The sequence below is a fragment of the Sinohyriopsis cumingii genome, chromosome 3, assembly GCF_028554795.1.
Source record: "Sinohyriopsis cumingii isolate HCF-2022 chromosome 3, ASM2855479v2, whole genome shotgun sequence".
Lineage (NCBI taxonomy): Eukaryota > Metazoa > Mollusca > Bivalvia > Unionida > Unionidae > Sinohyriopsis > Sinohyriopsis cumingii.
Window position 1 is genome coordinate 82,408,092 of NC_142963.1, and position 18,841 is coordinate 82,426,932.

Below are 18,841 nucleotides of genomic sequence, written 5' to 3' on the forward strand. Positions count from 1 at the left end.
TTAACCTCTACAAGTCTAGTTTTCATCTCAGAAAGTGGTATATGCACATGCTAGTGGTACTCTATCTATATATCCATATACAGTTTGGATCAAGACATTGATTTATTAGCACACAGAGAATCATCACAGTGATTAATATTTAGGTTGCAAAGGTGTTTCTTCGTGTTTCAAGGTATCTGATCTCTTAATAAATGTAGGCAACAGGTGTGAAATATGAATTACAGTTGAGCTTCACCTTTGGGGGGGGTCTGTTAGTTAATTAGTATCAGCAACATTTATGAAGTAGTCTTCATTATCACAGTGATGTTGTGTATGACCAGGAGAAAATTAAAGGGTCCCATAACTCAGTTTATGAGCTTAAGTACAGACAAAATTGTCCTTTCTTGCAAATCTTACAAATGAAAATCCCAGAAGTAAACTAACTCACACTAACTTAGATTTTTTAGTTCATGTTTGTTTGTTTTTCAGTGCCAGATTGGATGGTCAGTGACGATACAGTTATGCATCTAGCAACTGCTGATGGTAAGATTGTCACTAGATATGAGTCATAATTATCTTATGGAAACATTTGGTTGTTATTAGATACTAATCATACATAACCTTTTGCAAAGAAGCCCCTACTGGCTGTACAAGTATCAGACATGTTGTACTGCACTGAAAAGTAACTTCAAGACCAAGACATCAACACCATCCATGTTGCAACAAAATTTCCCACAAAAATTCAACCCTTCTCTTTGCAAGACACACATGCTTTGTGACACTGAAGTCTCTGCTTTCAAAAATATATTGCAGGCCTGAGATGTTGAAAGGTTTCTCCTGTGCATGGACCAGAAACCGTTTCCAACACACAGCAAATTGGTTTGCAGCATCATAGCAGTCTGCAATTTGTTCTATGCTCAAACTTATCTCAGTGACTATATTTCAGCTACCTGAATATAGCATTCATGTTTTGGAGTCTGCTTTTGTACTAAGTAGGGCAACAACACTCTCTTGTGCCATACATGAAGCTATTGTGTCCAGAAACATTTGCATTCCTTTTCATGTCTCTGCTGTTGAAAGACAATCAAAAAAGTCTATCCTTAGGTCACGCCTGCATCTTCCAACCTCATATTCTAAAGTGAGATAAAGGAGGCCAGAATTGGCTGACAAAAGGCAAACTTGGTACCAGCCCAATGACCCAAGGCATAATGCAGGGAGAAAATATCTTGTTTTGTTGCACATTCTCTATATGATAACCTTCTTGCAAAATACAGAAAGCAATGCAGTCCTCATGTTGCCCTTTTTCTGATAGCCAAGCAGGGCAAAGTCTTCTACAATGGAGACATTTGGCCTCTGACAACCTATGGCTCACACACGGATGTATTTTCACCTCATGAAAGTGGTCAAGTTCCTTCATGACACAACTACACCAGAGTTTTATGCTTGACCTTTTCAAGATTTTAGCTCTTTCAGCAAACACCCTGTGGACACCAGAGGTCAGCACTGGATACCCCAAGATTAATGAATGACTCTGTACATGAGAGGGGCCTTATGGGCCAGAATCACAGGGTGAGTTTCCATTTGCAGCAAGGCACAAAATTCTTTGTTTTGCACTTGCTTGATCTCAGCCCCTTGTCAGCAAGGAAACATCCTACCTCATTCAGTGCCAGCTCTTCATTCATCTGAGCATGGGTTCCAAACATCCTTTGGTTTTGAGTTGTGTCTGTCTATGAAATGTTGCTTAGGAATAGCATTGGTTGTGTCACTCCTTCACATGAACAGTCATATCTGTGCTTTGGAATGTCTTTGCAACATATGTATTCTCCATGCAGGCCCAGCCCTAGGATGTTCAGGGCCCAAGGCAGCATGTGGGACCCAAGACAGCAAAAGTGATGAGTGGGGCCACAAGCAAAACAATTGCATTGCAGAGTTGATTTCCTAAAAAAGGTAGGGTCCAAGGCGGTCGCCTCATTCACCTTACCCTAAAGGCCAGGCCAACCTCCATGCCATCATAAAGCTTCTCACCCTCTGCCACTGATTCATGAAACCTTCCAACCATTCACTTTTCCAACTTCAGTGGCAGCCAATATTTGCCTACCAGACCAAATGATCAAAGTTTTGGACTATATAAGGCACATTACAGCAAATGGGATGACCTCCCCTCATTCATGGCAGATATTTCACTGAAAAATCAACTACCAGACATTGCATTCTGCATGAACATCAGCATGTCTGCCATAGTGCTTATCTCCTGCTCTTCTTCTAAGTGAGTTGGCTTGGCCTTTTCATGGATGAGTCTTACATATGAAGACCCTGGCTGGCAGCAGATGTTTTCAGGATCGAGCACTGTCATTGTTCTCATTGTCATGACTATCATCTGTTATTTTAGAATAATGCAGTCCCAAGACCTCTTCCTTCACATTTCAGATTTTCTCAGATGGTATCCTTGTCGACATTCAAGTCTGCCACATCCCATGCATGCTTGAGTTCCTTGTGGGCTTACCATTCCAAAAGATTCAGGTAATCCTCACTGCATGCTCCTTCCCACCATTAGTCTTCATTCAAATCTGTACCCACTGGGATTGCCATTTACTGTCCACTTTGTGACATGTTCTGACACCAAGCTCCTGACTCTCATCTTGTCAGCCATCTTACAAAAGACCTGGGTAGTTGATGCCCTTTTCCCAGATGGGAACATACTTGTTCACTATGCCTCCACCCACCCAGCCTGATTCCCATAGTTTTGCAGAAGTCAAATAATCTAAGTGCTGACTTAACTTTTTAGATTCCCTTTAAGTTGGAAAGATTATGTAGCATTTGGAAACCAAGGGCAGATATTCCCATGACAATCTTATGACAGTCCTGCCTTCTCTGTGATTCTTGAATCAACAGCAAATGCAGGTTTCTATCTGAAACCAAAACTATTGTTGAACGTGGTAAACATGACTTATATCAAACAAGCCCTTGGGGAAAAAAAATCCTGTCAGCAAATGTGCAACAGAAGCAAGATTGCTCACCACTTTGGAAGCTTGTGAGTGGAAAAGGAGAGTATTTTCATTAACACATTTTTCCCTTAAAGGCTCAAAGCCACAAATAACTAACTTTGTGGTATAATTTACAAGGAGAAGTTAGCTCCCATCACATTCCACAATCTCAGCAAAATTAGTGAGGATGCAGGCCTTGTTCGCCTGCCTGAAATATAGGCAGTGATGTTTCAGTTCACCTCATGAAGGACCCTGGTTTCATTGCCAAGAACAGGTTCCTATTCATGGGGAATCAGCCCTTTGTCTTGATAGTGCAGTCTCCTTTGAAATTTTTGTCTTAGGGGTATTTACATGACCCTTTCAGGGCTCCAAATTGGTACCTGAAGTAAACTGAGCCAATCAGAAGTTTGAGGTCTTACTAGCTCTTACCTCTCAGAGAATGAAGGGACAGATTTTGTACTCAGGCTCTATTATCCAGCAAGAAACTGACTCAAGTCCAGTTGAATTTTGTAAGCATATCATTTCATGAGGTTAGGGCAGTCAACACTGGCATGGCATTTGAGTGTAACTGCCCCCTAACTGACATCATCCAAGTCATGTGATGGAGGTCAAGGATGGTGTTCTTAAGCTAAGCTTTTGCCTGAAATACCTTTCGTCTTTGAGGGCTCACTGTTATTTTGGTGGGACCAAAACCAGCAGCACAACAGGTTAACATCCTAGGCCATTACGCAGCTTGTGATGACATAGGTTACTACTGGATTTGTGGGATTAATATATTTTCTGCATCCATGCATTCAGCATGAGGCTTACTCATACGCATATCTCACATCCATGCATTCAGCATAAGGCTTACTCATACCCAATCTCACACCCATGCATTCAGCATGAGGCTTACTCATACCCATATCTCACACCCATGCATTCAGCATGAGGCTTACTCATACCCATATATCACACCCATGCATTCAGCATGAGGCTTACTCATACCCAATCTCACACCCATGCATTTACCCATGCATTCAGCATGAGGCTTCCTCATACCCATATCTCATACCCATGCATTCAGCATGAGGCTTACTCATACCCATATCTCACACCCATGCATTCAGCATGAGGCTTACTCATACCCAATCTCACACCCATGCATTTACCCATGCATTCAGCATGAGGCTTCCTCATACCCATATCTCATACCCATGCATTCAGCATGAGGCTTACTCATACCCATATCTCATACCCATGCATTCAGCATGAGGCTTCCTCATACCCATATCTCATACCCATGCATTCAGTATGAGGCTTACTCATACCCATATCTCACACAAAACTTAAAGCTGCTTCACATAGGTTAGGAGATTGGGGACAGGGCAAACTGCACGTTAAGGGGCTGGACCTCCCTCCTCCTCAAGCCTATTGCTGAAGACAACATCTAACTGATCATTTGTAAGATGCCCAGAAAAATGTTTGGATGTGAATGTAAGAAACTACTAAATATTGATCAAAACCTCAACACATGTGACATTGATTCGATTGATTAGGATAGACCAGCAGTTTGCGACAAACCAGCAGATGATCCGCTTTGTAATGAATCTGATGATGGAGGGGAGATTGCTGATTCCACAAATGAACTTGCATTGTGCACCTTACATGAAGTACACGAATATTACATATCATAAAGTGAAAGGGTGTGTAATTCATCATGGACAATGTAACATGCTGTGATCATTGGTGAAAGTTTCAGACATTGTAACTAAAATTGGGATGGAGATATGCAGTAAAAAAATTAAGATTATTGACTTTTTTAAGGTTTAGTAATGATTTAATGTACATGATGGATTAAAAGGAAGAAACAATATCCCTGTGTGGAACCTATTTCATTAATTTTTGTTAATTTTTTTTTGTGCTAAATAACTAAACTGGATACATGTATCTTGGTAGCATGCTACTACTGCTAATAATAATAGATGTGTTGTATTAACAATGATAATGCTGCTAATAATAATAGATGTGATATGATAATAATAATAATAATAATAATAATGATAATACTACTAATAATAATAGATGTGATATAATAATACTACTAATAATAATGATAATACTGCTACTAATAATAATAATACTGCTAATAATAATACATGTGATATAATAATAATGATAATACTACTAATAATAAGGATAATACTACTAATAATAAGGATAATACTACTAATAATAATTATGCTACTAATAATAATACATGTGATATAATAAAATTGATAATACTACTAATACTAATGACAATACTACTAATAATAATGATAATAGTAATACATGTGATATAATAATGATGATGCTACTACTAATAATAATGACAATATTACTAATAATAATGACTATACTACTAATACTAATGATAATACTACTAATAATAATGATAATACTGCTAATAGTAATACATGTTATATAATAATAATGATAATACTACTAATAATACTGATGATACTACTACTAATAATGATAGTACTACTACTAATAATGATAATACTGCTAATAATAATACATGTAATATAATATTCATAATACTACTACTAATAATGATAATACTACTAATAATACTGATGATACTACTTATTTTAATGATTATACTACTAATAATAATGATAATACTACTACTAATAATGATAGTACTGCTAATACTAATAATATTGCTAATAATAATTAGATATGTGTTATAATAATAATGATAATACGACTAATATTAATAATATTGCTAATAATAATTAGATATGTGTTATAATAATAATGATATGATAACTAATAAAACATGTAAGATAATAATAATGATAATACTACTAATAATAATGATAATACTGCTAATAATAATACATGTGATATTATAATAATAATAATAATAATAATGATAATACTACTAATAATAATATTCGTGGGTTGATGGTTCTTTCTGGGGTTTTCCCGGGTTCTTCCTCCACCATTTATACTGGCTGCCTTGAATGCTGAAAAATGGCATTAAACCCTACAACAACAACAACAACAATTGGTAATAATGCTAATACTAATGTTGTTTGATTTATAGTACATAACTTTGTCCTTAACAAAGTTTGATATCTAAACCTGCCTTCAGAATCACCTGTCTACAAATGCCACTTTTGCCTTTTATAATGGGCAGATAATGTAGATAGATTTACCTGTATTACCAATAAAACTTATCTTATTAAAAAAGTTGGTTTCTTCAAATATTACCAATGAAACTTATCTTACTAAAAACGTTGGTTTCTTCAAAATAATGTTTAATTAATCTTCATTTCTGTTGTATTCATTTTACATTATGCTATCTCTGCTCTGCATTCTTTTTTCATTTTTCTAATTATGTCCAGTTTTAGTAACAGCTGAGTTCCATTGGTAAAAAATATGATAAAATCATTGCATATAAATGACTGTACAAAATAACATTTACTTTAGACCACTTCAGTTTGTAGTGATGCCAGTAAAACAAAAACATAATGTAAAATCAATGCAAACTGAGTAAGAATGAAGACAAACAAAATGAAATGCAGAATGAATGCAAAACATAATGAATGATTTTTGAAGAAAAAGGAAAATGCAAATGCAGAATGATAAATGATAAAGAAAAGTGGAATGAAATATGAATTCATTTGATGAATGGTTATGAAAAATTTACTATTTTTAAGCTGCCATTAAATTTCCGTTGCTAAGGGCCATTTCACATATAAATTCAGGTTTAGAGTCTTTACAGTGAAAACACTTTTATCCCATACTAGCCATGACATTGTTCATATCAAAGTAGACCTAAAAACAACTGATGTGATGACATCATCACTAGTGATTTTATCTGTACTATTTTTATTTGACTGAAACATTAATAAAGTTTCCTGATATACTCACCAACTTTATTTGTATATTTGTTGTAGTTGATGTGATGTTTTGATTTATCATAAATTCAGTGCAGTGATTTTGCATTTTATCCATATGTTATTTCATTGAAGCACACATTTAATAAGACAAGATACAAGACTACAGTTCTTTCCCTTTACAGTAAAAGTCTCAAAAACCAAAAACATGACTTCAGTAAATGCATTTCCATTTCATGACTGCCATAAATGCACTTCCATTTCATTCTAACTGAGTGAGAATGAAAAAAGGAAATAATAGATGAAAATGCTGAATTCAAACTATTGTGAGATCCCAAAGGAAAAACAATGAAATGATATTCTGAGATGAAATAACAGTGTGAATGAAAGGTAAACAGATTGGTTTCATGGAGTTTAATGCAGTTTTTCAGTACATGATACATGGTGGCCAGTATAATTGATGGAAGAAGAACCTGAAAAGACTCCAGAAAGAACCACCAACCCTCAGAAAGCTACTGGCAAGCTTTCTTAGGTACCCACATTGGTTGAGGCAAGACTCAAGCTGGCACTGACAGAGGTTAGATGTGTGAGTGCCTTACACCACTCTGCCGCACAGGGTCCCACAGTGCAAATAGATTGCAAATGGAATGTCTATAGAATACAAATGGAACACAGACATCGCAAATAGAATTTAACTGGAACACAAACATTGCACATGAAATGCAAATAGAACACAAACATTACAAACAGAATGCAAATGGAAAACAAACATTGCAAACAGACTGTAAAGGAACACAAACATTGCAAACAGAATACAAATGGAACACAAACATTGCAAACAGAATGCAAATGGAACACAGACATTGCATATAGAATGCAAATGAAAGAGAAAAATGTTTGATAAAATTATGTTTTTTAAGGTCTATACCTATATATAAAGACCACCTACTATTTATGACCACTCTGAGTTGGTCCACTAAATGTTTTTGTACAGACACTTGACTATTGATTCATGTATCTTCAGCTCTGATGAAGTGGGATCAGGACACAGACAAAGAAAACCTCTATCACCATCTTGCCTACTATTACAAAGACTGCATGAATGACATGGCAGGTCGAGCACCTGGTAAGTTAATTTGAAGTGGCTTTTAAGTTATGAGGAATTATCATACCATTCAAGAGATTTTTCTCTTGCCTCTCTCCTGTGTAACACAGTTTGGCCATTTCAGAAAGTCCTGCGAGATGTCCCTTTCTCAAATTCTTTATTAGTATATATAGAGATTTTCCAAGCAGAACACCAATATGGAAAATTATAACCCTACCTTACATGAATCATTTTGATTGGTACATTGTTAATCTGACATATTTTAATGACATCACATACATGACATCATGCCATCTGCTTTTTTGCATTGTTTATGTTCAGACCCTTTATTTACCGTATATACTCGTGTATAAGCCCGTTTGCATATAAGCCGACCCCCCAGACTGAATTGGTAAAACTTATAAAGTGCATGACCCACGTATAAGCTGACCCATAATTTCTAGACTACCGGTACATCACAAGATGCACAAAGTGAGTTCTGAATATGTTTATTTAGGCAAATCACATTATTAAATAAAATGAAAGTAAGAAAGCTAATTTATTTGTTGAAATAAAAACAATTCTAAAGTGTTAAGTCTTAATGAAAATTTAATTAATCCTCATTCTAAAATCATGAATTATAAAAGTTCTATCATTTTTAGAATCCTTCAAAATCTGGCTCTGTATCAGAATTGCCAAACAGTTCACGAAACCCGGCTTCTGTTACGGGCATGCTTTCATCATATACGTTGTAATTGTCATCATGGTCATCCGATAGTGTGTCATTCTCCTTCTTGCTTTCCTCATCATTGTCGGATTGAAATATAGCATCATCCTCTGTTCCATCCATGGCATTGCTGATACAGCACTTCCTGAATGATTTTGCAATCATTTCCGATGGAATTGAGTCCCACACTTCTTTTACCCACTTGGCAACCAAATCGATGTCCGGCCTCGTTAAATTCCTGCCTTTTGTCATTTTCCCCTGAACAAACCCATTCTGCCCACATCTTTCGTAACTTGTCCTTAAAAGGTTTGTTAAGGCAGACATCAAGAGGTTGTAACACTGATGTTAAACCTCCTGGTATCACAGCCAGTGTTGTTTTCATTTTCTTTGCGGCCTTTTTTACTTCATCGGTCTTGTGTGCACGAAACATATCCCGTACAAGCATTGAGGGTTTCCGAAGAATTGCACCTGGTCTCTTGTTCCATACTTTCTCCAACCATTCAATTGTTCCACTTTCATCCATCCATCCCTTTTGCTGTGCACGAACGATGACACCAGCAGGAAATTTCATGCTTTTCGGCAGTGTCTTCCTTTTAAAAATGATGACAGGAGGCGGCTTTGATCCATCAGCTAAACAGGCCAATACAACCGTGAAACGTGTTTTTTCATGGCCGGTCGTTTTTAGCAGAATAGTTTTCTCACCAACAGCATTGACTGTTTTATTGTTTGGTAAGTCAAAGGTCATATGCGTCTCATCCATATTTCCAATTTGTGATAGTTCAAATGAGCACTCCTTTCTGCGTTTAATGATGAACTGCTGAAATGATTCAGTTTTTTCTCCCAAGTCTTTTGGTAGCTTTTGTGCTATCTTCGTTCGCTGCCTGAGGCAGAAACCATTCTGGTTCATAAAACGAGAACACCAGCAGGCTGATGCAACAAATTTTGAATCTGCCAACTTATATTTACCATTTTTCGCCATCTGCATAGCACATAGATGAATTGCAGTTCGTGTGACAGTGTATCCATTTTGTTGACGTTCACTTCCAAAATCACTGAGTTCTTTCTCCAATTCAGGGAAAGAGACAATCCCAGTCCGACGAGCCTTCTTGGATTTTGGCATTTCTTTTAATGCTGCTTTGCTTTTCTGCCATTCCCGTACTTGCTTCTCGTTCACTACAAATTTGCGTGCTGCAGCACAGTTGTTATTTGTTTCTGCATATTCAGTAACTTTAAGTTTGAATACTGCATCATAAGCAGAATGCTTTCTTTTACTTCCAACACTATTCATTTTATCTGATTGAATTGAATATAAACTTCTAGAGAGATTAAACTGAAATAATTTCTTATAGTGGTAGTATACTATTTATATACCTTATCCTGTAATTATTTCCATGTGTGGTTGGTTATCAATTTGTATTTGATAATTATTTATCATTGTTGTTTATTTGTGTTTTTTTTTAAACTACTGGTAGTGTGATTCAATTGATCAAAATATGATTGGTTTCAGAGTGGACATTATTCAGGTATTGTGACAGTTTATAACTTTGAGCAGAAACCATGTCCACTACCATATCTCATTAAACAATACATCTGAGAGTCGTCATGTATTAGCAAAGTCATTGGCATTGTGCAACAAAACAAACCCATTATCCCTGAGGCATTTACCACAGATTAAACATATGGTAGCTATTGTACAACACTCTACTGCTAACAAACCACTTTGCTTTACAAACAACTAAACAACAGTATTATATAAACTGTGGCTGCCGATTACTTCTAAAACACCTGTCAAAGAAATCCCACAAATTATATTGTTTTACAATTATTCACACTGACTCATATATTGCCCTGTTATTTACCCTTCCTAAGCGTGCGTGCAACAAACCCCTATGGAGACTCTCCCTATTGTTCCTTTAAGACTATCGTACATGTATTTCTACTCTCGATCAAAATGTTTATCGTATATACCTTCAGTATCGTAATTCTTTTATTTTTTACGTAGATTCTTTTCATATTTACACTGGAATAAGCTAGCATGCATTTGTACGATACCGTAGAGTTTAATGATTACTGATTAGCTGAGGGTTAAATACTTGACTGGAGATTACTAATATGGCGGTTCTTTTGGAAAATACACGTACCACCGTGGCTCAAATAACACATATGGCTGCATTTTCTGGTGGATGGACATCTATCAAATAGACGTCAAGTACATTAAAACATGTTTTTCATTCATTATCCTACCACTTAAGTTAGAAAAAAAATATTTGCTTCACTTCACAACAGCACAAATCTTATGAGCCATGTGGCATCATTAGGCATGTGATCTCATCTTCAGCGATCGACATAAACAATAAATACTGGAAATCGAGGGAAAAAAGCGTTAAAAATTTCAGACTTGGACCTTGGCCCGCAGATAAGCCGACCCCCCCCTTTTTCCAGGCCTTATTTTTTTCCTAAATTTTTTGGCTTATACGCGAGTATACACGGTACTTTATGGTTCTGAGTTTAACCTGAATCGTCCTGTCCTCAGGAAAGGCACTTAGTTCCCATTTCCCAGGCTTGATAGAATCAAATAAAGTACTGCAAGTACATTTAAAAGTCAGCACTCTTTCAAAATATCAAAAAACTGTTTAATGATATTGTCCTTTTGATACTTTTACCTGTACCATTTGGGTGCCATTGCATCTAAAACCCTTAATTTTTGTTCCAGGGATAATCAACCAAAAGTGTTGGTATGGGATGAAAAATCCCACGCATAGACTTACAGTTCATAAGTAGAAATTTGGCAAAGCCTCTTTCCTGTCCACAAGTTATGACTGCTTCAGGCTAGATTTCACAAACCCACATTTATAAACATGACTGATGTTGTTAAACCCAAGTGTATGCACTTGATGACACTAGATGGCATCAACCTTTCTGTGATATCACTGTCATCTACAATATTTCTCTGAAAACAACTGCATAAATGCTTCAGCAGTAAATTCTAGTTTACACCAAAGGATTTTTTAAGTTTAAAATTTAAATCTCTTTCTAATCAGTAATACTGTCAAACTATATGGCAAATCCTCAGTCTTCCTATACGTACAACCATACCAATGATCTTCTGTTTTGTTTTCAACTACTATGTCCATTTACAAGTCATATTAAAATAATGTCATTGGTGGGGATAGGAAAATCTACAATCTTAGGTCATACTGTGTGGCAGAAACCTGGCAGTGCCTCATTTCCTGCGTACTAATTCTTACTCTCTGGCAAGATTTCATTACCCTATACCAGTGCATTGACTAGTTCAACCAATGTCACAAGCTAAGCAGAGATGGGTATTTCTTTTCCAACTCCCACATTAAGTCATTAAATTTAAAATGATGTTTTCTCAGACCTAACTAAATTGTTATAATTAAGCAATGATTTATGTTGTTTATCATATATATATATATATATATATATATATATATATATATATATATATATATATATATATATATATATATATAGTCTTTTTCTTATGTTCATTATTGTTTGTTTCAAATGCTAATGATAAATCAAATTTTATGTGTACACAGGCATTTTGGATTTCAGTAATGCAAGAATATTGTTTGGGGTCCACACTTTTATATGTACACAGGCATTTTTGGTTTCAGTAATGCAAGAGTATTGTTTTGGTTCAGCACTTTTATGTGTACACAGGCATTTTGGGTTTGAGTAATGCAAGAGCATTGTTTTGGTTCAACATGCTGCAACTGAACTAACTGGCTGCTTGATGTCATCCAGTATCAGGGAAGGCTACATATTTGTAGGGTCTCATTTGGTTTTGGACTCAGCGCAATTCATTGTTATTACTGGTTTTGAGGATTTTACATCTATGAAGTCATGAGCCTTTATAACTTTGTGGTTTGACATGTATTAACTCTCAGCTTTGAGAGTTTATTTGTGCATGGTCATATTGGACTGCCAATGCCAAGAGCATTAAGCAGTTTGAAATATGATCGTCCCCTGTATAGTTGTAAAAGTGCTAATCAGCACAATTTTGTCTCATTGTGAAAGATTAGTTTGGGGAGTTAGACATTAGTAGGAACCAGTAAAGCGAGTCAAAGTTATAAATATTAGACCCATTTTGTATAGAAGTAAAGTCGCTTGATGAAATATGCTTTGTTTTTGGATTTGTTTGAATTGAATGTCATGTTTTTAGTATGCTTACTTCTTACTTACTAGTTTATCCATACATTTCCTGATCATATTTTACATTAGGAAATTTGCTCTACTACCTCTTGAACCCAGCAATTCAAGAAATATGAATATTTCCATTAAACAGTACACCGCTCCCTCGATAACTCACGCCCGGATAACTCGCGATCCCGCTTATAACGCGGTGTCCATCTTGGCTCCCGATTTTTTCCAGAGAAAATGTATTTAAAATATCTTTAAAATATGCTGAACATGAAAAAATTACGATAAGAATTGATAAATTAAACCTTGATACATTGGTGATTAATGCCCATAAAAATATAATCCATATTTTGAAATTTGCAAGTTCTAAAGAAGAATTCATTTCAGAGATCTCGAAAATGCTTAATTACGCATATTTGGATGCCAATTTTTGATCTGGGACGCAGAAAATCACTGAGGCGGGAGTCCTTCGTAAGCATGTAATAGGTGCGCGGGAAAATTCAAAAGATTTGCCGGTCCTGTTTCAGCCACCTGCGTTGTGGGAAAATGTGTTGATCAGTTAACTGTGCTGATATTTACAATGACAGAATTCAGTGACTGAAAGACTCTTTGATGTACTGTTGCCATTTTATAAGAGAACATTAAAAAAAAAAAAAAGAACATGATGCAACTGCTAGGCAGCTAGTTCAAAGGCTTTGACTGGCAGCCAAGTGAGAAAATGTACTGATATTTAGTGATTGAATTCAGAGGCAGAAAGACCAGTTTTAAAATCCTAGTGAGACCTCTGTTTAAAGATATCATGATAAATAGTTGTCAGTATACTGTATATAAACAGTCTGGTGAAATAGCGATCAATGAAAACTTCTGGTAAATGCTAACAGGTGGCAACAGAGAATGAAATAAACACCAATTAAACATCTTCCTGTGTGAAAGTCACGTTCTAATCCTTTAATTCCGTTTCAGTGTAAACATTATAATCACAACATATTCTGTTCATTGAAAACATGAAAAGAGTCAATCGACCGTCACATCAAAACCCATGAGTACTTCTGTGAGAACCTAATTACATGTACATGCTGGCTTTGTTTTGATCAACAACTTGGGGAAGTGTTTGTTGCATTAAAAAAATCGATTACAAGTGACCTCAGGTGCTGGATTAAGGGTCTTGGAGCTGCCTTTGACGTAAAGCAAAACAGTAACAGAGACAACGATGATGATAGTGACTTCGAATGTTTCAGTGAAACTGATGCCATTAATGCCGAGGCTGTTTGGGAGAAATTCGTACAGACTCATGGTATTGAGATGGGCATTTCTCTTGATGATATGGAGGAGTGGATTTGTGCTGACAATGATTGCCCCACAGCCGAATACATGTCAGATGAAACTATAATTATTTCTATAGCGAACAAATTTGCAGCAGAAGACGATTCTAACTGGAGTAACACAAGTGTTGAAAGTGATGCAGACGCAGATGTTGCACCCCCAACCCCTCTGCACAGGAAGCAATCAAATATTTTGATATTGCCATAAGGTGGCTGGAGAGCCAAAATGTTGACTATGTAAAGCTCATACAGTTGAGAAAACTGAGGGATTTTGCTTGGCAGCAGAGAAACCAAGGAGTAACACACACACAAAAAAAATAACTGATTTTTTCAAAAAGTGAATTGATATTTGTCAAGTGTGGCACAAACGGCAAGTATTAACTTGTTCTAATTTACGTTGTTTTAAATTTGTAGACCAGTTAAATATGTTAGTACTGATTAACCCTTATTTTTTTTTGTTTTCCATTTTACTTCTATCGCATTCAAATCTATCTATCTATCGTTCGATCGACACTGTTTCTCGAAAACAGTTGATCTTTTGTATATAAAAAAACATCTAATTTGGATCAAACAATAAAACTAGAATGTATCCAATTCAACATAAAAATTAGTGACGTAGTACACAATGTGTGAAGTGGTACACATGTTAAGCGAATGGAAACCTCGTGGAATAATGTTTTCGATGATCGCCTCAATATACTGTAATTTATCCTGAAATTAATGTTGTCCTATGAGGAAATAATAAAGTACACCGTTATGAAGAGATATTTATTAACAGTTAATGTCAGAACCATTATAAAGTGAGTATTCAACAGTATAATCTGCCTACTGCCCCCCCTTATTTCTCTGTTATGTTGTCAATCACTTTATTGGTTTTGGGCTTATTTTATAGGTCCCCCGATAACTCACACCTCACTTATAGTGTGGTCAATGTTTCTGGACCCCGATGTACACAAGTTATCGAGGGAGTGGTGTATGTACCTTATAGACAAAGGGAAGAAACTCTAGTCCATTACCTCCTCTTGCTGCCACTAGGTGGTTACCCATCAACTGCTCATTTTCCAGTTTCACCTTTTGCTCCATTGCCTCAATGAATCCTGCATTGCCTGTATGAATCCTTGAAGATCTTTATTTTGACCTATGCGTCAGTCAGTGTGGCATAGTATTGTGTTTTAAAGTTCCCACAGAGGAGTGGTAACCTTATTTGTGATTGTCAGTGGATAGTTTTTCATAACTTTTTCTAAGGTTGTGGTCTTCACTTTTCTGACATTGGTCAGTTACAAGTGGTATCAGTACAATGTGTGCAGACTGTATTTTGTGCTTCAAACACCAGTTGAATTTTCTCATTTATATTATTATGATTACTTTTTGTTTATTTGTTAAAAATTTTCACTTATTGCCTGTCTTTTGTTTTTTATTGTCTTTTAGACTTCACTGGCAAAAAGTGCTTTAAGTGGAGGGTAATCAAGGTCATGTCGCTTGCCAAACTTGTTCTAAGTGTACATCAACAGCAGTGTTGGTAGCTTTTGGTCAGAGGGGACTTGGTGTTTGGTCCTTTGGAAAAATTTGGAAGAAGTTGGAAAATAAAATAGAAATCATCTGAGTGCAGTGTCTTGAGCCTCCGCCTGAAATTGTCTTTTGAGATTATAGTGTGGTATGTTCCAGTGGCATTTCCCACTTCAAGATTTTATAGAGATGCCCATCACCTACCATCACATCCAGGCAGTTTGAGAAGGACAACTTGGTGGTATCAGATGTATCCATGTTACACCAATCAGCTACATTTCTGTATTTGCAAATGAGGTGGTTGATTTTCAGTCAGTACATTTGCTTTCATCTAAGTATTTTTGCCTCTTTATAATCATGCTATTTTGGATTTGCTTGGAAAATTTTCTCCTAATGTTTGTCAGCCCAGTAGGCATACGTCCAGACTCCAGCACAGCCCATCATCATTGGCATATCCGTTAGAGAAGTTCCAGCCAAAGGATAATGGGACCACTCCTACCATACCACTTGGTATGTTGTATGCAGACATGAAAGCTTTGCCAGACAACAACAACCCAAGCAGTGAGTGTTGGGAAAACCTCAGTCTACCACCTCACTCAGACCCAACTATGAAAAGGACAGAGTTTGGTTTCAGTACTGAGTTTAGCCTTTCATCCTCAATCTCATCTCATGCACATTTATGAAGCGAGTTAACTTTGTCAGCTGCTTGTTTAGGACCTCCTTGTCAACAGAAACTTCAGCATAGCTGGACAATATCCTTCATGGTAACCTCTGTTCTGGTGCAGGAAATGCAGTATTATCTCACTTTTGACCCACCTATGTTTTCTATTGGAAGTCAGATCTTATCCCCACCCAACACTTCATCCATCTGCATATAGAATGTCTGACCCATCTCAGTCTCATTCATCTCTCTCAGATAAAAATTGCACTATTATAAATCTCAATATTGAGCTTAAGCAGAAAGTTGGTTTCTGTGAGAGAATTTCTGCAACTTCTTGGTTTGCAAATTGCGGTTCTGGATTTTATTCCAGTAGGCAAACTTTCTATACACCATCAGCAGATGGCATTTCTGCTTCAGTGGCACCCGTTTCTTGTTAGTCCAGATTAGTACATTTCAATCTCAACTGAGATAAAAGGGTGGCAATAAAAGCAGTGACTGTCAACAGGAATTTATCTGGATAATCCCGAACTGGACATCACAGTCTGTATGGATGCCAGTTTCTTCAGCTAGGAGGCTGATCTGTTGCCTCACTTTGCCACAGTAATCAGCAACTGGAACCCACAGGTGAAGATATTTAATACAAACTTTTTAGAAACAAAGGCTGTAATGAATACCTTTCATTGTTGGAGAGTTCAACTTTGCAGGAAATAGATCACTATAATGTTAGATGATTCTGAATTACTTTGTACTGAGGCAGGACCAAATCACACAACTTATGCATCCAGATCTTGAAGTTTCTACACTGATGCTTCCTGGGCAACATAGTAGTTCAGATCACATTCCCAGCAGGCAATATTTTTTGTCCAATTCTCCGTCAAGAAAGGGACAGACTCTGCTCACTGAGTGATCTCTTCACTCGTCAATCTTTCAGCAGATTTGTATACTTTCGTTGCATCTGATGATAGGTGCCTTTGCATTGAGGTGAAATCACAAGCTGTCTACCTTTGTCTTTCTTGTTCTGGATCCAGATTTGAGGCATGGACTCTGGCATTTATTTTGGATATAATTTGGGGCTGTTTCTGAAATTGACGATATTCTTAGTGAATTCTGAATTATCACAGGCATGGTCTGCATGCTTTTGCTGGATTCACCCAAAGATTTTTTTTCTTCTCTTCTCTTTATTTCAGTAATGTTGCATTTGTTAAGTGACCATTGATTGTGCTGTCTTCATATTGGTAAAGATTTATCCTTCTTAAAATGAATCCAGCCAGTCTAACTGTGAAGAATGATAGTGGTAGAGGATTGAATGCATTTCCTCCTCCTTTTACCTATTCTTCTGAATCGATGTTAAAGTGATAGGCGGGGATTTGTGTGTCTGAGCATAGCTGGAGAATGGACAGCTGCAAATGACCAGTATGCACTGCAGGTGAAGTGTGTTATGCATGTTTGGCAGAATTGGAAAGTTATCGATGAGAGAGCTTCAGCCCAACAGGAACTATAAGAGTCTTCAGCCCAACAGGAACTATAAGAGTCTTCAACCCAACAGGAACTATAAGAGTCTTCAGCCCAACAGGAACTATAAGAGTCTTCAACCCAACAGGAACTATAAGAGTCTTCAACCCAACAAGAACTATAAGAGTCTTCAGCCCAACAGGAACTATAAGAGTCTTCAACCCAACAGGAACTATAAGAGTCTTCAACCCAACAGGAACTATAAGTCTTCAACCCAACAGGAACTATAAGAGTCTTCAACCCAACAGGAACTATAAGAGTCTTCAACCCAACAGGAACTATAAGAGTCTTCAGCCCAACAGGAACTATAAGAGTCTTCAACCCAACAGGAACTATAAGAGTCTTCAGCCCAACAGGAACTATAAGAGTCTTCAACCCAACAGGAACTATAAGAGTCTTCAACCCAACAGGAACTATAAGAGTCTTCAACCCAACAGGAACTATAAGTCTTCAACCCAACAGGAACTATAAGAGTCTTCAACCCAACATGAACTATAAGAGTCTTCAACCCAACAGGAACTATAAGTCTTCAACCCAACAGGAACTATAAGAGTCTTCAACCCAACAGGAACTATAAGAGTCTTCAACCCAACAGGAACTATAAGTCTTCAATCCAACAGGAACTATAAGAGTCTTCAACCCAAAAGGAACTATAAGAGTCTTCAACCCAACAGGAACTATAAGAGTCTTCAGCCCAACAGGAACTATAAGTCTTCAACCCAACAGGAACTATAAGAGTCTTCAACCCAACAGGAACTATAAGAGTCTTCAACCCAACAGGAACTATAAGAGTCTTCAACCCAACAGGAACTATAAGAGTCTTCAACCTTAAAAAATGTCCTTGAGCAGCAATATTCTTAGATGACAGAGCAGCATAAGGAGTCTCATCTTTTGACTCCTTTTGAGCCACAGGCACAAGATAAAGTCCACTCTCAAGCAGCAACCACTCCAGCTATCATTGCTGCTTGAATACTTGACATGTTCAGTTCAATTGATCAGCAGAATCTTTAGCTTGTACAATCCA

The 18,841-nt window shown here is 36.8% G+C and overlaps 1 protein-coding gene across 2 annotated transcripts in view; it reads left to right on the plus strand.

The window, feature by feature from the left end:
• Positions 1–18,841, plus strand: part of LOC149803202 (uncharacterized) — a 152,056-nt gene that overhangs the window by 87,211 nt on the left and 46,004 nt on the right. For both annotated transcript variants that reach the window (XM_089952821.1, XM_089952822.1), the window contains 2 exons: positions 469–522; positions 7,860–7,961. In XM_089952821.1, coding sequence (XP_089808947.1) covers positions 469–522; positions 7,860–7,961 — 156 coding nt within the window. The remainder of the gene's footprint in view (positions 1–468; positions 523–7,859; positions 7,962–18,841) is intronic.